Source organism: Eschscholzia californica, unplaced genomic scaffold (assembly GCF_041429995.1).
Source record: "Eschscholzia californica isolate CP2 unplaced genomic scaffold, dmEscCali1.0.p SCAF_5, whole genome shotgun sequence".
Classification (NCBI taxonomy): Eukaryota; Viridiplantae; Streptophyta; class Magnoliopsida; order Ranunculales; family Papaveraceae; genus Eschscholzia; species Eschscholzia californica.
In genome coordinates, this window is record NW_028238472.1 from 9,903,246 (window position 1) to 9,921,487 (window position 18,242).

Below are 18,242 nucleotides of genomic sequence, written 5' to 3' on the forward strand. Positions count from 1 at the left end.
GCATTTACTCACTTGACCCAGCAACTTGTCTCACTTTCTGCTCCTGGTTTTGGCCCTCTCCGGAAGATTGACCCCTTACCGACTCATCAGAAATTGCCTTCTTACCCTTATTGTCGTCTATTTCTGCTCCTTCAGTTTGGGCTTCGGCATCACTTTCTTTTTCGATGCTGGGTTCTACGTTTACTTGTTCCGGATTTTCTTGGGCTACTTCCTGCTCCACTATCTTCTCTCCACCATCTCCACTCTCCACCTCTTGTCTAACCTCCCCACCCTCCACCTCCTCTCCAACAGTCACCAACTCTCTACCAACCTCGTCTCTAACATCCACCTCCCCTCCTACACCAAAATCAAATTCCAATACATCATTTTTCTCTCCTCTCTCTCTCTTCATCCTCTCCAACTCCTCTTTTAATACTTCTCTCTCTCTCTTAACCATCTCACTCTCTCTCTTAACCATCTCACACTCTCTCTTAACCAACAAATTTTCTTCTCTCAACCTCTCCACTTCCTCCTTCAACTTTTCTACTTCCTCCTCATTCATCTCCTCCACCACCCTCTCCGTGAACTTTAACAACTCTTCCTCTTCCACAGACTCCGCCACCAACTCCACCTTCACCTACAAGAAGGGATACATAAGGTTATTATCTCAACACCTCTTAAAAAAACACATGCACTTAATTAAATGTTCCAACATTCTTGGAAATGTTCCAACATTTGTTAAAATGTCACTCAGACATCAGTTATGTTAGAACATTAGTTTAAATAACCGAGACATTATAAGAAATGTTAAAACAAATTACCTGCTCTTCTGTAATGCTTTCCAGCTCTTCTTCCAGTCCTTTAAGGAAGAATGGCTCGATCATCCATCGAGCTATTCTAGGACTGACCCCTACTTCTCCAACCAGGTCCTCATGGATCCTGGTGTGCATGCAATACCAGTACTGCAAAGAAATTAAACACTCTTAGGTCAGTACTGTTTTTCATTATCACCATAAGAAATGTAAACACATTTTATAACATGCCCAAACATTCTCCAAAATGTTTCAGCATTACAGAAGCCCCAAAAGAATGATGAAACATTTAAGAGAATGTCAGAGCACACTAATTTGACTTTTATCACTATAAGAAATTATGAAACATTTAAGTGCATGGTTATGAATACTTACGGGGAGAAGAGTCAGGCATCCTGAAGCTTTTGCCGGGTCTTCCGAGTGCTTGTTTATTCTCTCCATCATGTAGGAGTGAATAGCTCTCGCCCATGAAACTCTTTTCATCATTCTCTCCGTTTGGAGATTGTGATAAAAACTCCCGACAACCGAGGAGCCGGCAGCTGAAGCAAACAGGAATGTGGCTGCCATGTACATAATCCATAGTTTCAAGAACTCAATGGCTGGAGCCTTTGTTCTTGCAGCCACATGCAAAGCCTTTTCGATGCTGGGACCCCCAAAAGATGCAGCCTTTCCCTCAACAATACAGTCTTTGAAATACTTGCTCAAAAACTGGTCCTTAGCCACATCTATGGTGACATTGGTTGGGAATGCATCATATATTTGTCCTTCCATTGGGACTTCCAACAACAAAGCAACATCTCCGGGAGTGAACTGAATCAACTTCCCTCCGATGTTGAAGGCTTGGCTCTGTTTGTCATAGCAGTACAGAAGATCATAGATGGCTTTGTTCGGCTTCTCCATCACATTCTCTGTTCGGAAACTAAAACTGGTCACTGCCTTAAATAAGGCCCCGAATGGTGAAGAAAGCAACATCTCCTTTTGCTCTTCAGTAATATATAACTGCAATTCCCGCGCCACCTTGAAAACTGCTTTGAAGTTACATTTGTAATTGAAAGCAGCTTTCTTCTTCTGCTCTTTAGCCTCTGTTGGTTTTGGTTGAGGCTCCACCTTGTCCACTCTCGCCTTTGAAGTAAACCCACGGTGCTTCACAGAAACAATAACAGAAATGTCAGGGCATTCAACAAAATGTTCAACAGTAAACTTAATGCTTCATCACAATAAGTAATGGCAGATCATTGTTTAATGTGTCTACACAATAAGCATAGGCCTCTACACAATAATGACAGATCAATAACTGAAGCAACATTTTACAGAATGTTAACACACAAACAAATATGCATAACAATTGTAAGAAATGTGAGAACACAAACATTATTGTCAGAACATTGAAAAAATGTTTATACAATAACACACCTTTGCTTGTTCGGGGCTGGCAACTTTCTTGCCTTTTTTGCTCGGCCCAGCATTTGATGCCTCTTCAGCAGGTCTCTTCCTGGGGCTATCCCTCACAGGAGTCTGTTGTTTCTTATCAGCACCATCTCCTTTCTTTGTGTTAGTTTTAGCCATCTTGGGATTGTCTGCAAAAGTTCATATGTTTCAAACAAACACAAAGACAAACAAAAGCAGAATGTATCTACACAACCAAAATGTATAAACATATACTAGTTTTTTTTTTCACAACCATGAATGTTAAAGAAAAAACATTCTGTTAATCAACAACCCATAAATCTTGATCAAATGACTAAATTTCTCCACAGAAACATAAATGTTAAAACAACTCTAACCTAGAAACTTGATGTAGTATCATAAACACCCAAATGACCTTTATGTGTAGATGCATGCTTTCGAAATCACTAACAACTATCAAAATGTCTGAACATAATCCAACATTTCTTCAACACAACCCACAATGATAAACCAAATCATGCACTTCATAAACAAAGACAGACCCCCAAAAAACAAAGACAAAGTACTAAATGTCTCCACACAAACCCTAACTTTCGGATCACAACCCTAAATGTTAAAACAAAACTAACCTAGAAGCTTGATGAAGAACCATAAACACCCAAATGGTTCCGAAATCACAAAACAACAACCAAAATGTTTTATCACAAACTTTAGAGCAACTTAACCCTAAAACTTTTTCGAAAAACAACCCAAAATGATTTATCACAGACTATAGATCAGACTACTAAACTTGAAATCATAAACCCTAATTGTTTGAAAACTCCCCCAAATTTTCAAACACCCCTAAATCTGTACCAAAACCCACAGATGTGAAACAAGAAACCCCAAAAATGTTCCAACAATCCTAATAATTTACCAACAACAGAGAGAGGATCAAGAGTTAGAGGAAGAACAGAGACGTACCTGTTTTTGGAAGAGAGAGAAATCGAGAAAGAAGCTTGAGATTTGTTGAAACAGAGAGAAATAGAGAGAAAAAAGATGAGATCCGGTTGCTTAAATAGGTTTGGTTGAGAGAGATTCGGCTGTAACGTTTGGACTCTTAGAGGCGTTAATGGCTGAGGGATTTCGCTTGAAAAAGAGACAGAGAGAGAGATAGAGATGCGCCGGTATGAATGAAGAGAGAGAGTTTGATCGAAATAGAGAGAGAGATAGAGATGAAACGTTTTGATGGAGGGAGAAGATAGGATTTCAAGTTAGAGAGAGAGAGAGCGCGGAAGCCAAGAGAGGGATGTGTGTTGTGTCTAATCAAAGTCAGGGAGAGAAAGAGAAAGGCTGGGTGTGTTGGCGGGAAATGTGTGAGGGATAAGAGAGGGAACAATTTCTTTTGGAGGGATAGAGAGGTAATCTAACATTTTGGGTTTTTTTTGAAATATAAATCCCTATTGGGTTGGATTTCCTATTTGGGCTGTGTTTTTGGGCCTTAGATTTATCCTCTCTTATTTAAAACTCTCAAACACCCAACTTATCTCTACTGAGATCAAGGTTGGAAAAACTACCGCGGTTTTGTATTTCATGCGGGTTGTTAGGTCCCACCATTAAGTTTACTATTCCTCTTCCAATTTAATACATGCTACTATAACAACAACTAACAGTATTGGCCCTTGGACCTCCTTTTTATTTATGGGCCACCAAATTTACAAGATAGACTTTCATTCTGGACTAGTCTATTAACAAGAATTTAAGGGTTGTCTAATCCTTACTGTTGGTTAGGGGATTTAAATGCTTTATCCAATCGTTCTGAAAAATGGGGTAGCGGTTCTAATATTCTTTTTCTGTCTAACTTTCAGCAATTTATTCGCGATGCAAATTTGATGGACTTGTGTTATAACGGACCGGGTTACACTTGGTACAATAACAAATCTATTCATCATTTAACAAAGGAAAGGTTGGACAGAGTACTTTCTAATGTCAAGTGGCTTATGCTTTTTCCTGAGGCGGAGTATTTCATTTACCTTGCTATAATAGCGACCATGCACCCATATTACCTAAACTCATTGTCGAGGGCCAACAACTCCGAACTATATCTAAGTTTTAAGTTCTAACCATAGAAAGCAAAATCCAGAGGAAATTAGGTTTTTGAAAAATCTACAACGTACAAAAGCAAAACAACGTGTGAAATCAAAATGGTTCAAAACGGGGATAGAAATACAAAAGCCTTCCATATTGCTATGTCCACCAAAAGACAAGAAAAATATGATCCACCAGTTAACGCTTCGAAATAGACACATATCATGAAATTCAGATGACATTTCTAAGGAATTTATAGAGCATTTTCAAAATTTATTTCGGCTGAACTAGATAGTGAGCCTCCAACCAAAGTACTTAGTGTATATAAGGTTTTTGCAGTTGAACAACCGGGCTACATCTCAAGTATCCTGACGTCAGAAGAAATTAAAACAGTCGTTATGGAGATGGATTCAATCAAGAGCCCGGGACCTGACGAATTACCTTGCTTCTTTTTCCAAAACCACTGGGACACCATTGGTCCATACCTAATTACATATATCCAGTCGGTCTTCTCTTCAGGTTCGGTTGATCCACCTTTAAATAATACGACTATTGCTTTAATTCCTAAGACTAGGCACCCGAGTATGGCCTCAGAGTTCAAACCGATCTCCCTTTGCATTTCGGTTTTTAAATTCATCACGAAATTAATTGCAATGAATTCGGCCATACTTAGAATATGTTATCATGTGGTCCCAAAATGCCTTTGTTCCCAACAAACAGATAATGCACAATATCGTAATCACAATGGAACTTTTGCATTCTATGCATAACTCCAAGGCTAAGAAATGAGGTTTCTCACTTAAAATATACATGGCTAAAGCTTATGATAGAGTAAGCTGGCAGTTTTTAGAACTAGTCCTTAAAGCCATTGGTCTTGGTGGTCAGATATTAAAGCTCAGAATGTCTTGTATTACCACATCTAGGTTTTATGTTCAGATCAATGGGAGTAGGGTGAGAGATTTTTACGACCTTTAGAGGCCTAAGACAGGGTTGCTCTTTATCTTCCTATCCATTTATACTTCCCTCACAGTCTCTCTCTTGTTTAATTATTATGAAAATCAGGAAAGATTTACAGGTTACAAGATCAATCAGGCTTGTCCCAGCATTACACATTTGTTGTTTGCGATGACCTGATTATTTTTGGTAGTGCTAACATTGAAAACCTAGATACAGTTATTCAACTCATGAACCACTATTCCAACTTCTCCAGCCAACAGGTAAATTACTCTGAATCTTCTTTTTACTTCAGTAGAGGTGTGCCTAAAACATCCAATCTCAATTCATCCAGAAGCTTAATGTTCCTCTTATGACTAACCAAGAGAAGTATCTGGGAGCTCTTGTTCTCAAAAAGGAAACATGGTACAAAGTTATGATTGGTTAGTAGATAAATTTCACAATTCATTATAAGGTTGGAAAGAGAAGTTTGTTCCCCATGCTGGTAGGACAACTCTCATTAAATCTATATTAACATCGTTTTGCACATATCCCTATTGCTATTAGATATTGCTTAAAAGTGTGGTTAACCCATTAGAGAAAATTGAAAGAAGCTTCTGGTGGGAGTATTCTACACATGATAAAAAAAACTCTATTTAATTAATTGGGATGTTATTACTTGTCCAAAATATAAAGGTGGATTGGGTATTAGGTGGATTGGGTATTAGGTTAACATGTCTCTACTTGCTAAAATGACATGGCAATTTTTTACTCGCCCGCATGAATTTGGGTGAAAATTCTCAATGCTAAGTATTTAAAGAATGGTGACTTTTGGTCGTCTGATATTTCCCAAGGGCTTCACATTTCTGGCGGACAATAAACCAAACTAAGGAGACTATGCATAAGAACATTATTTGGAATATTGGTGATGGATCTTCGATCAAGATAAGATCGGATACATGGATCCCAAATATACCTGATAATATACCTACTGTTAACCAGGAATTACCTTCGAACATTATTTAGGTATCTGATCTCATAATGCAGGAAACTCAACAATGAAATTTGCCACTGACTAGTAGATACTTCAATGAGCTATAGCTAATATTCCATTAATAGAGATTGGACAAAGGGATAAGCTAATTTGGTGTCCAACTGAAAGTGGTAAGTTTTCAACTAAGTCATATTATACAGAGATAAAGGCTATTCCAGTGCAACAACATTCAACGTTTCTCTTTCCTTCGAAAGAATTTTGGAGAAAAACACACATGCTTCCAAAAGATCAAAATTTCATTTGGAAAACTGTTCAAAATGGGTTACCTACACTTAGTAATATAAGCGTTCAAGTACCACATATTTCACAGTAATGTGAGATGCGTGGATTGGAAGAATTAGAGACGACTTACCATCTTTTTGGAGTTTGCCCAAGATACAAAGATTTGAACCAACTGGCAGGAATGGCGGACCTTCAAAGAATAATTATAGATTCGGTCAGATCCTTAACAAACATACTGTTACAAAAGGAAAGGGGAAACAAAGTTTGGTATAACCTTACTTACCTGATGTAGTAATGGGGAAAAACAAGAAACAAACTCCATTTTCAACAGATGCAACCAGATCTGACTTTATGCTGGTGGCAAACGAATGAGTCCCTCAGGTATGTTTATGATCTAATTCAAACTCCATCTTCTAACTCCTTTTTGCAGGTAGGCAACTGGTGTGCACCACCTTATGGATTGGTAAAAATTAATTTCGATGGTGCTTTTCGAGAACACTATGCTTCTTGTGCGGCTATTGCTAAGAACTTAGAGGGTGTTATCGTGGGAACAAAAGCTAGATCAGTCCCGCCGATCTCTCCTATACACAGTGAGTTACTATGTTTTGCATATTTTCTTTGGGTTGGGGTAAAATTGCTCAAGAGGTAATTTCTAGAAAGGTCAAAATAGTATTGAAAATAAGTAGAAAAACACAAAACATTTGAAAATTATTATTCAGGTCAAAAAGTGTGCAAAAACTAAAATACCTTTTTTTGTCATTTTGTGTAACTAAATTCTTTTATTTTTCTTTAAACTTTAAATCGATATAACTTTTGTTTGAGATGTCGGATTTCTATAAAAATTATATATTTATAAATGATTTTTCATTAGCTTTCTAACAAGATCCACTTTCAATACTTTTTTTTTAAAAAAAAAATCTCAGAAAAAAACGCCGTTTTTTTCCTTTACGTGTTTGCAACAATCTGTTATGCAAACGTGTTTGCAACAATCTGTTATGCAAACGTGTTTGCAACAATCTGTTATGCAAACGTGTTTGCAACAATCTGTTATGCAAACGTGTTTGCAACAATCTGTTATGCAAACGTGTTTGCAACAATCTGTTATGCAAACGTGTGTTTGCATAATGTAAACTGCAAACTTGTGTTTGCATAATGTAAACTTGCAAACTATATATTGCAAACATGATTTGCAAACATTGCATATGTGATTTCGAGTTGGAGATCTTGCAAAATCGATTTCGTGAAGAAAATTCAAACTCCAATTTATAATCAACAATTTATTACAGTCGGTTTGTTGGGTCCATCATCAATGCACAATTGTAGTTCTGCACCATTACAATCATCTCCAACACCATACCCACTAACCCCACCTGTAATTAAAAAACAAATACTATGGTACTGCTACATATCCGGACAACAATTTCATTCTTTCTTCCTCAATCTGGAGTAGTGGTACTCCACCACCACCACTGCCACCACCTCCACTGGATGAGTGTGATCCTTCAAACGCATTTGACAAAAAATGATAAGAGCTTCTCTTGGATACCCACAGTTAATATAACAAGCCAAAATTAAAGTCCACGAAATCACATCTCTAATAGGAAATTCATCAAACACCTTGTGTCCGCTTTGAATAAATTAAAGCCAAAATTAAGTTTTGAATAGTTGTAACATCTTAGGCGGTAGCTTTTTAGACTTTCATCCCTTTGCTTTTATGGATACATCTTTATTTGTCCCCACACATGACATGAGCAACCTGAGAAATTGGCCCCTATAATGGTCGAATCAGTGATTCAGACGAAGCTGAACAACCGTTGCGGACTTATTTATATTTTGTTTGATTCAAATAATTCAATTCAGACAAGTTAAATCAAACAATGAAAAAAAAACACCAACTTAATGCAATCATGAAAGCGAAATCGGTATTAATGTTAACAAGAACAACATTCACCTAGATTGACATTTTCGCTCAGAATCACAGTATTCTCAGAGTTAGGATAGTTACAGGAATCTCAATAAACTGGTATGAGGCTTTCATTAAACAACACAACTTACAAAAGTATCTGGTTTACTAAAAAGTGTGTAGATGACAAGATTAACGAGAGTTCACAGGATTCTGTTGCAAAGCAAAGAGGTTTAGTTTTTAGGCAGAACCGTCTTTAGGCTTGGTGTCTTCGAGCTTTGGCGTCAGTGGATTCAAATCAGAAGGTGATTCTTCTATCCGGATATCGGGTTTAAGTTCATTGATGCTTTGGTCCAACTGATCTATTTTGGTACCCATTTCATCAAGTACATCATGTAGTCAAGGAAACAAAGAACCCAATATACACATACAAATCCAAAATACACATAAAATGTTATTCTGATTTAGTACCTTAAATAAATAAGGGGCATAAGGCAATCAACGAGATTAAGAGGGAAAAGAGAAAAAAGAGTTCACCTCGATGGCATGTTCAAGAGTGTCAAATAAACTTAGAGATTCTATTGTAAACCATGGACAACGAAAGATGACTAAATAATGATATAGCCGAAGATGAAGCTAATGTCCATATAGATCAAGACCGTCAATCTTTTGAAACAATAGAGTCGGACATTGTTTGGAACCTCGATTGCTGCAAACAGAAGTCATTTAAGATACAATATTTTATGTTTGAAGAATGGACGTACAGGATCTCAGAACGGAATTGCTTTTAGTTATGCAGAAGAAGGAACTCACCATTTGCTCGAGAAGGTTTTGCACCTGAAATGACAAATGGAGAACACGATTAGAAGTATCAAGTAGTACCATTCCAATTTACAAAGGTAAAGAGAAGTTTTTAAGAATTTCATTTCGTAATGAGGGGATAGAAATCAAGCATACGGAAAAGTGTTGCCTTATGACCTTAACATTTGAGATTAGTTCCTTCCTACGGTCTCTCGATGGTAATCAAGAAGCAGCCCATAAAGATCGTTACAGACATATGAGTCCAGAACTAGTATAGCAACAAAAATTCAGGTAAATATCATCTGACATTGAAGATCTCCTAACCTGATCACTTATAAGAGTGTGTAATAGCACTACATTCTCTATAGGTTATCATCCCAAGAATAAACAATAAGATGGGCATCATACATTGGAATAAGGAATTCGGTGAAAAGAAACAGAACTGATAAAAATGGAAAAATCAGGCACTCACAAAGACTATTGTAAACCATGGAAAATGAAAGATGACTAAATAATGATATAGCCGAAGATGAAGCTAATGTCCATATCAGTGCTTTGTTGTGCATCTTTGGAACCCTTTCCTTTATGCTAACAAACAGCCTCCCTTTCATTGGGGTATCAATTCCGTCAACTGCTGGCACACTTGCCTCTTCATAGGCAGCAGTAGTACCCTCGCAACTTTGTTCAGTTTTCATGCTCTATTGTAAACCATGGAAAATGAAAGATGACTAAATTATAAAATAGACTAGCCACTTGAAGAAATCCAAGAAGTAATGGAAACTGGACTCTAAACAAGGTCAAAATGCACATGCTTTATGAAGTCTAATGTCCCCTTCTACCTCATAAAGGTCATCAAATCTATTATCTCCTAATCCCTTGGAGTGTTTGAAAATTTAACCATGCAACCAACTTTATCTCATTGAAATTACTAAAACCTAAACTCAACTATGTCATTTTCCCTAAATTCTGCCGGACAACCATTACTATTTGAATACATTTAGCAGATTATATAATTAATAACCAAAAATTCTATAAACTCTAGAAAACCCTAAAACCAAAATTCAAATAAAATGAAGAAGTTAGGTTGAAACACCAATCCTTTCAGCGCGAGAATTCCACTTTTATTTTTACAGAAAGTTGAATAGGCATACCAAACCGCTCAGGGTGACACATCTTCTTTTGAAAATCTGAAGCTGTACAAGAAGAATCAACAATCGAAGAAGGCAAAGCGGCGTCCAAAGATTAGCTTGATTTGGGTTCATCTTCTTTTATCAGAGATTCGTCATCAGTTGGTTTTCTAGATATTATCTAGAGTTTTCTTAGTGAGTTCACCTTCAAGTTCAACGTCTTTAGGTTTCTGAATCTTTGTCGCCATTGAAGAAAATTTGGAGAGAGAGAGAGGAGAGCTTGACGATGATGAAAAACCCATGAACTTTCTGAGTATTTTGGGATAGGAAATATATTTTAATAGGTAAGGGTATTTTAGGAAGGAAAAATAGAGAAAATGACATGTTTAGTAGTTTCCCATATTATTTTAAACTTGACCTATAATTACTCATAATATTTTGATAACTAATACTTAATAAGAAAAGATCTAGGTGTTTTTAGTTATTATGATAATATTTCAAACCCAAATAGTCATTTTTCCATTGCTCAATTGCACCCAAATCTTGGCAATGGAGCAAAATTCCCAAGTCAAAACCGCTCTCCAAAACGGTCTAACTCGGAAGATGATGGTGGAGTTGTGACGATAGTCCTATCACCCACGTTAATAACAAGTGAACAAACTAAACTTGCATGCGTAACAGGTGGCGTGCCGTGACGAACAGAACCTAGAATTGTAAGGTGAGGCAACAACATCGAACCCAGAGATTCGACAATTCAGGAACAAATTCCAAATACTTGCCGCGGTTGCTCGGTCGTTATTCCCAGTTACTCCTCCTGTCTCCACCAAAATTTCACAAACCCTAGATTTCATTTCAATTGGGATTAAAGTTAGATTTCACACGGAAACAGAAAATTTCTCCTCTTGTCTTCAACAACACAAATTGTGAGTAAACTGGTCTGAACTTTTTCTTGATTGAGGTGCTTAATCTTGAGTTCTTTTATAACTTGTTGTTTTAACTTCACCCCCTTTTTGACTGCATCTTTGCCTTGGTAATTGATTAGTGAAACTAATTAGAAGATCATTCAGAGTTGGAAGTTGGGTATTTCTAGATATGAATGAAACTTTTGTAGTTACTCAAATGAATTTTGAAACGGTGTTTGTAACCCTAAAAATCTACTAGGTAGTTTGTACTTTTACTCCATAAGGAGAGACAATAATGTGTTGATTATTTGTTCAGAAGTTGGGTGATATTATGTTGATTATTTGTTCTTTCGCATATTTCTTTGAGTTTAGATAAGGGGGGATGAAAACAGGAGATTCAAAAGTTGGGCAATCCAGTACGCCTTTGGTGGTAAGATTGTTATGTTGCTTTTTGGACACTTGCTTTATATGCATGTGAGTTATAATGGTATCATTTTTTTTTCACATTTGCTTGTTGCTGCTAGAAAGACTGTCCTAGCTTATTTTGCAGTCTCCCGGCACTCCTGTTCTAGACTTTGTCCGCAATGAGGAACATTGGTGTCCGAGGTTACTTTGAAGCTTACACTTAGCTTTAAGGCATCCAAACCACTGAGAAGTTTAAGATTGATGGTCTAACTGTTGTCCTGGAATGCTGATTTGAACCAAGGGAGAATCGTCTACCTATTCTGGCACAAAAGTGTAAAATACCATCACTTTTGTTGCTTTAGGTCGTTTGTAACACCTCCCTTACGTGGTTGCGGCCCACTTACGGGTGCCGCCAACGGAGTTCATGGTGTACATATCTTTGTTTTACATCACCTATGTCAGACAAACCCGGCCATACTTGTTCAATATGTATATCATGTGAAGAAAGCTCTGGTGAAGCGCTGTTGTCCAAGTCTTTGTAGGTTTCAAAACCCCTATATAAGATCATAATTCGATTTGTCGAGTTCCTTTCCACATGGATTAGTCATATATCTTTCCCATGATACTAAAAGTTTGAAGACTTTTCTTATGTTTCGTGCTCGTATTTCGGGACTTCCATGACTAAAGCCCATTCCCATTTTACATCTGAATCCAATCTCGAATCGAACTCCTCTTCTTCGAAGAAATTTGATGATCTAATATTGGGCTAGAAAACAGTTTATAGCTCTGACACTGCAGTGGAGCACAGAGGAATCTATGATTACGTTAACTATTCTAGGTTAGGGAGCACGGTAAATATAACATAATAAAATCTAAAAAGAATGAATTAATAAAAAGAGGCTAACTCCAAGGTTGTTTATTTTTTATATACTGAAAGTTAATGAAAATAATAGATAAATTTATGGCTCTCGGATGCCCCTAAAGGCCTTGCCGCCTAAAGCAGTCCTAGTTGGACTTTACTTCTTACTAGTATGAGCCCTAATACAAAAGACATGCTACTTATGTCCCATTTTAGGTAACGGCATAACGCCTTAATGACTTCAGTAATGATGCATTGGCTGTTTTCAAAATTGTAAAATCAGGAGTTCAGGTTACAATCTGATATATGAGATCTGATTTGTAAATTCGGCTTTTGATAGCAGTTGCACTTTTCATATCTTTATTGGTCCTTAGGATTTACGAAGATGTTTTAGGCTGTAGTTTCCTCTTGCACACATTTATGTCCTTAATTCTTAAAGTTAAAGGGGGCGTATGGCATATAAATGGAGAAGTTACGTTACATTTATGTACATAACCAGCTTGTTGAACTTACCTCTACCCCCAGTGGCCAGAGTGACAACTTCTTCACTCACTCATAGAGCTTTTTAGTTTTCCTTTCTTGTTATAAATTTCTCTACATGTCTAACCAGTTTCATATTTTTTATTTTTATCTCTAGTCTCAGGCCCATAATGATGATTTCGGGAACGAAGGCCTTATTCCTCAGCTATTTACTTCTGTCCCAGCCCTTAATGAAGCTGCTTCTTATCTTTCTCAAACAACTTCATATTTAACTCGATGCTTCACAGAATTCCCGGGTGGGTCTTATCTCTATATTTCATTTTTGAGACTACGGTGTTAAGATTGGGCTTATATATAGACGGATAATAAGATCTCTGGACTTTCAGTACATGGTTACTGGATCCAATTTTCTCTGAGATTATTAGAGTTCTATATATTGCTAGTTACCGGACTTGTCTTTTACTAGTGTGATCTATTTAACGGGGGTACTCCCGTATTTTACCCAGATAATTATGTGAAATATTAAATCTGATGGCTTGTCAATAATCAAACATTTTACTGAAATTTCAGGTGGAATTGATAACCATAATTCTACTTATGGTCCTTCACTGTCTGAATTTTAGCTCTTGTATTGGTCTTATGGTGATTAAATACTCCCCCAATAGCAAGAGTAATCCTCGACTGATCTCCATTAGTCCATGGGCAAACACCCATTTTTTGAAAACCATTTATTCTTGCATGCATTTGTACAAATTGTACTTAAAACTATTTCCGTTACTTTCTATTTCTTCTCATGAAAATAGTTGAGATTTTACAATTAAAATTTGAGTGGGTGTGAAGTTGTTTCCCATTGTCTTGGAGTATAATCCACCTCTATTTGCTTCTACCACAGATTGTTTAAACCTTGCTCAGAATTTTTTATGTCAGAATTAGCTTTCGTTAATAATATTCTCTTATTCAAATCTTGATCATGGAATTGCAGAAGAACCATCAAGTAGAGATTCAGGCTTAAATGCTCAGGAACTAGTTACTTTTTCTTCCGGAGAAGCCACAGAACCATTCCCTACAGGAATTGAATCATCGTCCGGGAATTATTCAACAGCTACTGCTGCTCCATCTATACCTAATGGAACGCTGAGGGGCTCATCTAGGAATTCATCTCAAAATACAACTGAACTTCCAGTATCAACACAGACTGCTCAAAATGGGTTTTCCATGTTTCAAGGGTACAGGTCCTATCATTTGTCGTTTCTCATGAATATTTTGATTAATACTTGCACAGTTTCTCATGGTAGATCTATTTGTCAATGTTATGGCGTTTCCATGTATTTAGTCCACGTAAATGAATATAATGCTTTTATAAACAAGAGACATATTATCTTTCAAGCTTGATCATAAATATTGTACCGGCAGACTGTAGTAAGATATGTAACCACGCAAATGTGGTTCTGTTTGGTCTCAGACACAGCATAGATGAAATGATTTTATTTTGTCAAATGGTAAATAAAGTTCCGTAAATATCTCTTATGTTAGCTTGAAGATAAAACTAAAATGGAGTATAAGATACCTAGGGATTTCGGAAGTTATGGACTATGGACGATGCCTTGTGCCTCAACCGGTATAAGAAATGCGCCTCTCTAAGAATTCTATTGATATGGCCTGAAATTTGGGAGAAATCACATTATCTCGGTGCACCTTCAGGGCATAAGCCTCGTCTACCACCATCAATCTAGTTTAGCACTCCCATTTTGCCTTGACGAAAGGAAAAAATTGTCCAACATGGTGAAAATGCTATTGTACATGGTAATTGTGAAACATACTTAGTAATTAATAAATGCTTCCAGCTACATACAAATTAAAAAGAATTTGGTCTTCTAAATTCGAAGTCAATATCTGGAACACATATCAGTTTTTGCCTTGTTTTGATTGCTTACATTTATCTTTGTTGCAGCCTTATATCTCGGGCACGGAAAACAGTTCGTGGATCAGCAGATGATATAGGATGGCTGCAGCGAGCTTCAGGGGTGCCACCAGTCGAAGATGGAACAAATAGATTTGAGGAAATACTTGAAAATATTAGGTAAAATGCGTATTACTTTTGTTCTCTATAAGAAATGAAAAACTATTATCGATTTGTATGGGAATAATGGTTATGCTATTTATTCTTTTAACTTCTTGACCTTGTTGCTTGTATATTTGCCAGACATGGTGTACACACATTGCCGAACTCAATGGTTTATTTACTGATTCCAGGTATAAGTTACTGCACTCGTGTCAAGATGAATGATAAGATTAACTTGTATGTTTCTCTTCCTTGTGTGTTTAGCAATAATAAGGGTAAAAGTCAAATATTCTTATTAAGCAATTCCTGGTCTGACCTCATGTAATTAGATGCATCTTACTAGAGAGAGAGTTTAGGGGCGGATTCAAGCTTTTGGGTGACTTTGACCGCAATGATCTAATTTAGAGTTTGAAGTGAGATTTTATCAACCGCCTCGTTAGTACTGAAAACAAAATATTGGGTGGTCTCGACCATCAGTGTTGATGCATTTCCAGCCCTGAAGGACTTGATTTGCTGAGCCCGCAACCGTGGAAATAAGTTCTTTTTTTTTAGAGCGCAGCGATTGTAGGAGAAAGAGTTTTTCTCGTCATCATGTCGTAACCTTTATTGATCAAGTATAGTGGTAAAGGACATGATCAATTTTACTAATTGCTCTCAAATATTTATGCCAGGGCAGGTCTCTTTAGCAACCATGGGCCACTTTATTTTGTTAACACCAAAGTGTGTTTCTCAAAGATGGGTCTGGCCTGCCATATTGCGAAGATACATAGTGAGGTATTCTGCTTTGGTTGTTTGAGTATTTTACAACATTTTGTCGCTCTCCTGTCTTTCTAAAATACTTAGTGTGAGTGTTCAATCTTCAGTCTTCAGTTGAGAAAAATGCGCGGGAGATAAAAGAGTACATTGAGGAAATCTATTGGGGTTCGGGCAAACGTGTCATGCTTTTTGGGCACAGCAAAGGCGGAGTAGATGCAGCGGCAGCATTATCCATGTACTGGCCTGATCTTAAAGATAAGGTTGGAGGGTTGGTATTAGCGCAGAGTCCATATGGAGGAAGCCCAATTGCTTCTGATATACTGCGAGAAGGACAGCTTGGTGATTATGTTCAATTACGAAAAGTTACGGAGATCCTTATCTGCAAAGTGATTAAGGTATTCTGTTTTTTGTGTTTTATCTTCTATCCTTCATTAGATAAAGACAAGTTGTATAAGATCGATAATCTGTTATCTCTGTTGTTTGGCTCTGTTAATTCTTTTATTTTTTGCCTACCTGGAGAGGTTGGTTCATATTTGATTTGGACATTAGACGGTTAATCAGCTTAGTTAGACAAATTTACTTGTTTTCCCTTATCTTCTATATTAGGCATTTCATGCCCCTTCTTTTGAAAATCTGAACCTGAATATGATTCGTGTATTTTGCTTATTTAGCTGTTTAAGATATTTGAGAGTTGTTGTATTTGAATGGAATAATTTTTGGAGAGTACGAACTCAAGTTCACGTAACTCATTGGCTATATACTTCTAAAGATCGACTCCATGAAGAGTTAAAAGCACTGAACAATCAATTTAAACACATGGTCTTCATGAATCGTGTAAATTTCATTTCCTAGAATAAGTTACAAATTCCATCCTTGTTCCTCCCATTGTTGAAGTTGGAGCTGAAAAAGATACTGGAGCCGAGGAAAGCTTGAAAGCTGAAAATGAAAAATTTATTTCTCTGGTTTTTATACTGACTAGCAGAAGCTCATCCGGCTTTGTTTTTCTGAACTTTTTTTACGGTCTCGTGATGCAGGGTGATATGCAGGCGTTAGAAGATTTGACCTACGAGAGGAGGAAGGACTTCTTGATGAAAAACCACTTGCCCAGAGAACTCCCAGTAATTTCATTCCACACAGAAGCGGGTATTACTCCAGGGATTCTGTCTACCATGTCTCATGTTGCTCATGCAGAATTCCCACTGGTTGCACCAATGAGTGGTGGTCAGTCTGCAAAACTACCAGTTGTTATGCCTCTTGCTGCTGCAATGGCTGCATGTGCACAGCTTCTTCAAGTCAGGTACGGCGAAAAGAGTGATGGGCTTGTTACTTGCCGTGATGCAGAGGTTCCTGGCTCTGTGGTTGTTCGTCCCAAGCGGAAATTAGATCATGCTTGGATGGTTTATTCATCACTAAACGATAACCCTGTTGAAGCTGATGCTTCTCAAGTATGTGAAGCTCTTCTAACTTTGTTGGTAGAGGTTGGACCAAAGAGGAAACATGAACTTACTTTAAAAAAAGATTGAGATTCTTCTCTCTCTCTCTCTCTCTCTCTCTCTCGGATGTTGTGTTACCTTTTTGAAATTACATGTACATATACCCTCTCTTTTGAGTTGTAACTTTAATGTGTTTCCTACCCTTTTTAATTGGGGGAATGCCCAATCTGGATCTGTCTTAATGTGGAAATGTTGAGGCTATGTTTGTTTTTGTAGTGATACAAGTCCAAACCTGAAATTTATGTGTAATTTGTTTGAACTAGGAGTAAACAAAATTTGATTTTCAGTTTAAAAAGGGTGGGTACTGTATATATCAGAAGTGCTACATGTGCAAAATCCTTGACATGATGAGTCATTTTCGCTAAAATACAAAAGAAATTCAAAGTTTTTCAAAATTTGACTTCGATCTAGGCTATTCTTTTACCTGTGTGATTCATCGTGTCAAGAATTTTGTCAAAGATTCTTTGTACTCTTAGCATTTCCCTATATTTTAAGGGCTGAGGACTTGAAGGTTGCAAAGCCAAATAGTGGTCATTCAACTTACACAACCACTAGTTCAAACAAATTAACTTACACAACCAGTAGTTCAAACAAATTACAGGTTTGTTGGAGGCCTGTATTATAGCCCTATATTTTAAGGGCTGAGGACTTGAAGGTTGCAAAGCCAAATAGTGGTCATTCAACTTACACAACCACTAGTTCAAACAAATTAACTTACACAACCACTAGTTCAAACAAATTAACTTACACAACCAGTAGTTCAAACAAATTACAGGTTTGTTGGAGGCCTGTATTATAGCATGTGTGGTTGTTATTAGGTGGAGTGTGGTATTTGTTTACTTGATGGAGAAGATTTAGGTCATGTGAGGTATGCACAGCCTTGACATTGTCATGAAATTTAAATGCATCATATGGGTGTGGGATAATAATCAAAGATTGTTCTATATATAATTCATATGCAAGTGGGAGTGTAATGAAGC

General features: G+C 37.1%; 2 protein-coding genes across 10 annotated transcripts; one reads left to right on the top strand and one right to left on the bottom strand.

The window, feature by feature from the left end:
• Window positions 1–5,222: 5,222 nt before the first annotated feature.
• On the top strand, window positions 5,223–17,557 carry LOC147536914 (uncharacterized). 6 transcript variants are annotated; one of them, XM_086644543.1, is made up of 10 exons: window positions 5,223–7,064; window positions 10,987–11,228; window positions 11,580–11,637; window positions 13,109–13,247; window positions 13,934–14,177; window positions 14,903–15,031; window positions 15,155–15,204; window positions 15,690–15,787; window positions 15,877–16,164; window positions 16,804–17,557. In XM_086644543.1, exons 3-10 carry the CDS (start codon window positions 11,590–11,592, stop codon window positions 17,290–17,292), a joined length of 1,485 nt encoding a protein of 494 aa, XP_086500669.1. In that variant the 5' UTR covers window positions 5,223–7,064; window positions 10,987–11,228; window positions 11,580–11,589; the 3' UTR covers window positions 17,293–17,557. The 6 variants fall into 6 exon arrangements, with proteins under 6 accessions (XP_086500669.1, XP_086500666.1, XP_086500667.1 ...); XM_086644540.1 differs by having other exon boundaries at window positions 6,561–7,064; window positions 13,934–14,183; XM_086644541.1 differs by having other exon boundaries at window positions 6,756–7,064; window positions 10,987–11,263; window positions 13,934–14,183.
• LOC147536915 (uncharacterized) lies at window positions 8,410–10,664 on the bottom strand. 4 transcript variants are annotated; one of them, XR_015226329.1, is made up of 5 exons: window positions 10,330–10,656; window positions 9,651–9,876; window positions 9,191–9,214; window positions 8,915–9,086; window positions 8,410–8,739 (listed from the first exon to the last, which is right to left on the bottom strand). XR_015226329.1 is itself a non-coding variant. In XM_086644546.1 (4 exons), exons 1-4 carry the CDS (start codon window positions 10,438–10,440, stop codon window positions 8,986–8,988), a joined length of 462 nt encoding a protein of 153 aa, XP_086500672.1. In that variant the 5' UTR covers window positions 10,441–10,655; the 3' UTR covers window positions 8,410–8,985. The 4 variants fall into 4 exon arrangements, 2 of the variants coding, with proteins under 2 accessions (XP_086500672.1, XP_086500673.1); XM_086644546.1 differs by having other exon boundaries at window positions 8,410–9,086; window positions 10,330–10,655; XM_086644547.1 differs by having other exon boundaries at window positions 8,410–9,086; window positions 10,272–10,635.
• Window positions 17,558–18,242: the final 685 nt, after the last annotated feature.

Coding starts and splice junctions, on each gene's coding strand:
- LOC147536915 (XM_086644546.1), bottom strand. CDS start 10,440: ATGAACCCAAATCAAGCTAATCTTTGGACGCCGCTTTGCCTTCTTCGA. Junction 9,877..10,329: donor GTGTCACCCTGAGCGGTTTG/GTATGCCTATTC, acceptor GGTTTACAATAG/AGCATGAAAACTGAACAAAG. Junction 9,087..9,190: donor AAAACCTTCTCGAGCAAATG/GTGAGTTCCTTC, acceptor TTCTGTTTGCAG/CAATCGAGGTTCCAAACAAT.
- LOC147536914 (XM_086644540.1), top strand. CDS start 11,590: ATGAAAACAGGAGATTCAAAAGTTGGGCAATCCAGTACGCCTTTGGTG. Junction 14,184..14,902: donor TCCATGTTTCAAGGGTACAG/GTCCTATCATTT, acceptor TCTTTGTTGCAG/CCTTATATCTCGGGCACGGA. Junction 15,032..15,154: donor GAAATACTTGAAAATATTAG/GTAAAATGCGTA, acceptor TATATTTGCCAG/ACATGGTGTACACACATTGC.